The 7,319-nt window shown below is 45.9% G+C and overlaps 1 protein-coding gene across 1 annotated transcript in view; it reads left to right on the top strand.

Annotated features, from left to right (window-relative positions):
* The first annotated feature begins 2,398 nt into the window (after positions 1-2,398).
* LOC119366700 (cytochrome P450 89A2-like) overlaps positions 2,399-7,319 on the top strand; it is a 10,570-nt gene continuing 5,649 nt past the window's right edge. The window contains exons 1-2 of the mRNA XM_037632449.1: positions 2,399-2,522; positions 6,197-7,319. Of these exons, the coding sequence (XP_037488346.1) occupies positions 2,399-2,522; positions 6,197-7,319 (1,247 nt within the window). The remainder of the gene's footprint in view (positions 2,523-6,196) is intronic.

Genomic DNA, 7,319 nt, shown 5'->3' with positions numbered 1-7,319 from the left:
TTTTCATTGCAAATCACAGTTGCTCTCTACTCCAGTTTCTAGCACTCTTCTTGTATCGTACTACTTGTCATAATGTACTATATCAATAAGATGCTTCATTTACAATGTATTGTACTGGAGGCTACTCCATTTATAATTTACTATGCTTCTAATAATGTATATCATTACTAGTGTCGAGTATTGTATTTACACCAATGGAAATAAGATTACTGCATTGATACTTACTGCTTCTTTTTCGCGTATCTACTGGTTTTTGCTATGATGGTAATTTTATTTCCATAGTTACTAATAATAAATATTTTTTTTTCATTTCTTAATAAATCTAACCAACTCTCAGGTATATACGCATGTCTCAACTACTCCCTCCGTTTCTAAATATAAGATTTTTTAGAGATTACAATAAAGAATACATATGGAGCAAAATGTGTGAATCTACGCTATGAAATACGTCTATATACACCCGTACGTAGTCCTTATTGAAATCTCTAAAATGTCTTATATTTAGAGACGGAGGGCGTAACAAGACTATCCTATGACCGAGTTGACCCCTAGAAACCGGATTCCCATTTCAAAAGCCTCCCGTGCATGAAAATTTTACCCACAAACATTGAGTCCTAAACTTCTTTTTTGGGTATATATTGTAGAAAGAATAGAGAGGAAGGTTGACAAAATGAGGTGGGTTCTATTGTTGTATCGCTTGAGCCCCGTGGACGTATTTATAGGAGTACATGATCAACTTGGAGTATAAGACAAGTTAGAACAAATCCTAATATATCCTATATTTTCTAATAATCACAATACTCAACATCCCTCCACAGTCACAAAGGTAGCGACGCAGACGGTGAGACAGGAGAAGAATCCTAAGGTAAGCCGATGGACACCATCCCCCCTCCCTAGTCGTAACGATCGATGCATAGCAGAAGATGTGGCTGGAGTGAAACCGATGAGATTGCTCCATCAAGTCGTCCCTTTGTGCCGATGTCAATCTAACCGAGAGCGTAGGATGGTGTATCCATGTTTGAGGTAGCCATGCGAGGGATGACATGGTCGATGTCAACTCGGGGTGGTCGATGTTGAGTTAGTCGCCATGGCGCCGCAGGCGCAAGGAAGCGCCGTGGTAGTCTTCGGAGCAGTGTTGTCGAGGTAGTGGTGCACCGGGAAGAAGACGGTGTTGATGAGTTGTCACGCTAGGTTTGTCAAGGCCAGGGACACGTCATGGACGAAGGCACGCGTCGGTGTTGCCAGCCTCGGGCATGCTAGACGGACGAACTCGATGTTGACGAGGCGCCACACCAAGCTTACCAGGCCCGAGGACACATCATGGACAAAGACACACGTCGATGTTGCCAGCACTTGGCATGCCTAGATGAGGATCCGCACGAGTTATATGCCATTGTAACACCCCTATGTAAGGAGCTAAAGTGATCATCATAAGCTACTTTGATTAACTAGTCTTGATCGACGTTGATTCATATCTTATTTAAATTCCACTTTAAATCAAATTCAAATTGTAAGAGGAATTAAGAATTTCAGAAATAAGAAAACTAAAAAGTTCACGCAATGGCAAATAATCATTGAATAATTGTCATGGTGAAACCAATATTTTATATAAAGTAATTAAATACCCTAAAACAATTAAAACACGGTCCAAAACAGTATTTTAATTGCTTTTAAAGTTATAAGAATTCTAAAGTAATTTAAAAGCCTCCCAAACTTTTCCTGGCATTGTCCAAAATTGCACTTTAAATAATGGGCGAAGTTCCTACTTTTACTAAACCTATTTGCTATTTAAAATAATTAAAAAAGAGAATTAAATAAATGAAAACAGAAAAATAAAAATAAAAAGAAATAGTTTAAGAAAAAGAAAAGTGGCACTGTGTCGGCCCAGCCCACCGATCGTGTTGGCTTCAACATAGCTACAGTGGCCGACCGAGGGCACGAGCGCCGCTCGTCCCCGTCGGACCACCTCATCAGCTTCGCCGTGGGAGGATAAGTCCTCCACCCACACGGCCCCTCGGACTCCTCCCCTCTCACTCACTTACCCCCTACTAGATCCCCCCTCTTCCTTTAGCTCCCTGCGTCGAACTGGAGAAGCGCCCGATGCGACCGTCGCCGACGCCCCATCGATCCCGCGGCCATCTTCACCCCTGCGCCTCCCTGTCATGTCATAGAGTGCCGCTGCACGCTACGCCGCATGCTACCTCGAGCTGGAACTGGGGACCCCTGCAATGCCGCCCCGACCTCTTCTTCCTCCTTGGGCACCACCGCAGTCCCCATCGATTCGGCGCCATGAGCCTTCCCCGAGCCCACGTTTGCACCTCTACAGGCTCCCTGTGAGCTTCCGCTCGGATCCCCTTCGTCTCCCCCATCCTTCCGCGCCATAGCTCGCCTCGCCACCATGGCCGCACCCAATGCCGCGGTAGAGCTCGCTGCCGTGGCCACTGCTCGCGTCCGAGCACAGCATCATGCTCAGCTTCTCCCTAGCAACCCAATGCCACCATCCACTGCCTTTGTCGTGCCCCGTAGCGACGAACCCGAGATCACCCGAACGCCACCACCGCCGCCGATGATGTTCCGCTGAACTCCGACCATCTCAGCCACTCCCACCGACACCAAACAATGCGACATCGCTTGCTCTTTTGAACGAGCCAACCCACGGGGCCGGAGACTCCCTGTGCGCATATTCCGGCCAACTACGGCACGTCACCACCTTGAAATCGAGTCGCTGGAACCCCTCTAGCACCGCCACATATATGGCTGGCTTGGGGCCCACCCATGTGTCACTGCCAGTGGGCCCCAGGGGCCTAGCTGACCCGTTGACCCCGGTCAACTGTGCTGACTGGGCAGCACAGTCACTGACTGGTGGGCCACCCACCTAATTAACTAAAATGTTAATTAATTTAATTGGTTAAATTTAATTAGACACTGACAAATGGGCCCTAATAACTAATTAGCTTAATTAGTTAAATTGAAACCTATTAATTTTTATTGAGTCACTAACAATGGGGTTCCACTTGTCAGTTTGACTAGTCAACTGCCAATGTTGACTACTCACTGGGCTTTGACATGCCCCACATGTCAGCCTATGAAGCACATCATAACATTTAGTATTTAATGTATTTTCGAATTAACTTAATTACAATTTTTTTGGAAAATCATTTAAACTCCGAAAAATCATACAAAGTAATATATAACTGAAATGAAAATAAGTTATATATGAAAATTTCTAAGAAAAATATAAAAAATCCAAAAATGATATCCACTCATCTGTCCGATAACTGCCAAACGCTGGGAAAACATTTCTAGATGTTTTCCCGCTTCGTCTGTAACGTGTAGCACTATGTTAGATCACCGCTAGGTCAGCATATTTCCATGTCATGCATCATGATGCATTTATATGCTTTATATTTGTTTTTTCTCCCCCTCTCCTCTCCGGTAGACCCCGAGACTGACGATGGTCCTAGGTATGACTACACACCTGACGATCAGCCCTTTTTCACAGAGCTTCCAGGCAAGAAAAAGCCCCTTGATCATTCCTATATCGCCCATACTTTCTCTCTCATGCTTGCATTCGATTTTGCTAATGTTGTTGATAACTCCTATTCTGATGCATAGCCTGCTTTTGTAACCTGCGGTTGTTACTTTACCTGATATCCTATATGCTTAGTATAGGTTGGTTAGTGATCCATCAGTGACCCTTCGCCTTGTCCCTGTTGCCCCCACTTTATTACCGAATGAATCGATCAATGTGATCGACGTACTGAGACCAACACATCACTGCACCCCCCCCCTTAGTTGTACAACTCTGTAGAGATACTATCGAGTGCCGAGGGTGATACCTCGAAATGCACTTCTGATAATATCTCTGTAGTGTAGCTAATCGGTTGTGGATTATGGAGGGTGATTCCTCCTTCACCACTCCCAATATTGACTCTGTCGTGCAGTTCTTCAAGTGTGAACCTACCGAGGGTGATTCCTCCAAGTTCACCTTGATGGTTACATCGAGTGGGAATCGATCGAGGGTGATTCCTACAATTCCTCCTTGGTGTTATCGACACACACTTACCTTTACCTGTTCCCGTCAACTGTTTCTGTGGGACTGAAGGGACAGGTGGTACCACCCCAGTAGAGGTGGACCTGAGTTCCTGATAGTCTCTTGTGACTGAGGATGACCTGGAGGGTACCTGTGAGATAATTACGAGGCACGGCCGGGCATTCTTGGCCCTTGCCGTAAGTTCGAGAGACAGAGCAATAGGACCACGGATCATGGATCATTGATCCTCTCCGCGCTCTCCCAAGACACTAATTGATTTGGATATGTGCACTGTTCTATAATTCATCCGATTAATCAGTAAATTGGCTAGTTAATCGCTACTCATCAGGTGGCCGAATCGAATAAGACCTATTCATCATGTTAACTTGCCAGTCCGATTAAATGGTCTATTAGACCAGTTAAATGGTCTGTTAGACCGATTAGTCGGTTGTTAGGCCGATTAATCGATGTCGGCCCGCTAACTCATGGGCATACAAAGCCCAATTATTTGGCCCGTAACCCTTCTCAGCCCATACAAAGCCCGATTATTTTATTAATGTCAATTGTGCTAATAATATGCAAAGCCCCAAGCTTGGGGATGCTAATTTTTATACGTCCACTACCTTTTGCAATTATCATGATTCGGGTGATTATTCTTATGATATTGAAAGTTTATTTAAGCCTCATGATGAATATCGTTGTGATAATATTGAAAATGGGTTTGGAAGATTGTCAGCTCTAGGTAATAATGATCCCACTAATTTGTAGAATGATCCCAAGCTTGGAGACGCGACAATAGTAGTGTGTCGTGATGCAGAAGGAAACTACCTCAGCAGCTCTTCCCTGGCGTAACCAATGTAGCATTTTAGGATTATTTGTTTTCATAAGAGCAAGTACAATAGCAGGCTTATAGCCTGCTTACATGGCAATTTTGTCGACATGGAGGAGAGAGACATGAAAAAGTAAGCGGAGTGGGCTCCCATGCAAGAGCCTAACTATATGCGTGCTTCAAGGCAGATGCAATAAATACGAAGAAAGAGATAGAGAGAAGATGAGGAAAAATAGTAATCTTATAGCCAACCTTATAGCTAACCTTATTGTATGAGTGACTATATGAATTGGCTATAAATGATATGACAACATCTTATAGCTAGCAATTTGTTGTATTATTAATCATGCTCTAATGTTCCTAATGCATCAATACGAAGAGAGTACTAGTAAAGCAGTGACAAGTAATGTGGATAGAAGAGAGTAACGCAATTTCAAAAATATGACAACAACCTCATTAATGATAGCATGTGGCTATCTAGCCAGGGCCGAGTAATAAATGAGGTCCATCAGAGAGTTCGCTGGCACGTTACGAGTTCAGATTTATTTGTTGAGCACCTTGCGAACGATCAATCACCATACTCCCTTTAAATTGTCAGTTTACATATCAATTTCATGCATTTTCACCACCAAAGGGATTTTAGACACGTTTGGTTTAATGCCCAATTAATTAGGGCGTGACAACCGCAATCAATCCCACAAATTTCTCTCCATGCAGGTGTGTATGCGAGGTAGAATAAATGCATGCATGTGTGTACGTGTTAATTTCCCCAATTGTTAGGCGACGTGGTATAACCATAGATGATATTTTTCAGTTTAATCGCTAATCACTTTGGTTTCAGAGATTGTTGAAGCGCGTCGGACTGTGACAAGAGGGTATTTCACGCCTGTCCATGCACAGGATTTTTTATACTATCTATGTCTTGGTTATAGGTCACCGTATTTTGGGTCATTTCTTAATCATGATTTGAACTAATAAAATCTAAGCTATACATTAAAAAATAATATCATTGGAAACTACATTCAAATATGAATCCAACAATATTATTTGATTTGTTGTGACATGCATTGACAATTTGCTAGTCAAATATGTGATTAAATTTTGACTTAAAATATGAGAGGGACTAATAAACCTTACTCCAAAGTCGAAAGTATTTTTTTGCGCCTACTCAAAAGTTAGCGATACTTATTTTCACAACCGTCTATAGGTGAGCAATAAAGGTGCAATAAAGACCGTCCCATCCCCTGTATCAGCCAAAGATTGAATTATATTATAATGGCATCTATGCAGCTCAACTACCGCGTGCCAAGCCCATGCGTGAGTAAATACGGCAGACTTGCTCCTCCTAACCCTGCTTCCCTTGGCTCTCCTCTTCCTCCTCCTCCACCATGCATCGCCAATCAAAGCCCTTCTCACGAGGGCCAAGTCGGTTCTGGCACCGGAGCTCTCCACGGTGTGGAAGCCACAGCCAGCTAGCATCTTCGTCACGGACCCCGAGACGGCGCACAGCCTTCTCGTGCGCGGCAGCGCCGGTGGCTCCTTCTCCAACCGCCCACCGTCCATTTCTCCCAGCGCCATCCTCTCGCGCCGTCAATACCAGAACATCACCTCCGCTCCTTACGGTGAGCACTGGCGCGCCATTCGTCACAACCTCACATCAGAGGTCCTCCACCCAACGCAGCTCCACCGGCACGCGTCAGCGCGCCGCCGTGCACTACATGGACTCGTCGTGGACCTCGCCGAGCAGAGGAAAAACGGCGTGGTTCACGCGGCGGAGAGCATCCGCTACGCTATGTTTGGCCTGGTGGCCAACATGTGTTTCGGCGACGACATCGACAATAACCGCGTCCGTGCCATGGCCGACGCTCAGAGTGACCTCGTCAAGTCCCTATCTACGGCGCGCGTGTTCGCGCATGCGAAGCTCCCCGCACTGACCAGGCTCATTTATCGTAATCGGTGGAAGAAGCTAGCCGCCCTGCGACAGCAGCAGGAGCAGACGTACCTACCACTCACCGACTCCCGTCGCGGCCGGCACCGGCGACCCAGCGAGACGCCGGTGTATGTGGACACGCTCATCGATCTCAAGGTGCCGGACGACCACAGTCAGGACCCAAGGCGGCATCGAAGAAGGCTGTCCGATGGTGAACTCGTCGGCATGTGCTCCGAGTTCCTTGGTGCTGGAACTGAAACGACAGCATCAGCGCTGCAGTGGATCATGGCCAACTTGGTGAAGCGTCCTGACATACAGGAGGCCGTCCGGAAGGAGATCAATGCCGTCGTGGGTGCGGACGCCGAGGAAGTCAGCGAGGTTGTTCTTGGGAAGCTGGAGTACCTGCACGCTGTGATCATGGAGGCACTCCGGCTGCATCCGCCGACGTCTTTTGCATTCAGGCAGGTGATGGAAGAGGATCATGTGGTTCACAATGGCCGGCGTATTCCAGTGGGCACAAAAGTGTA

This window comes from Triticum dicoccoides, chromosome 2B, assembly GCF_002162155.2.
Source record: "Triticum dicoccoides isolate Atlit2015 ecotype Zavitan chromosome 2B, WEW_v2.0, whole genome shotgun sequence".
Taxonomy (NCBI): Eukaryota; Viridiplantae; Streptophyta; class Magnoliopsida; order Poales; family Poaceae; genus Triticum; species Triticum dicoccoides.
This window is presented reverse-complemented; position numbering and strand designations above follow the sequence as displayed.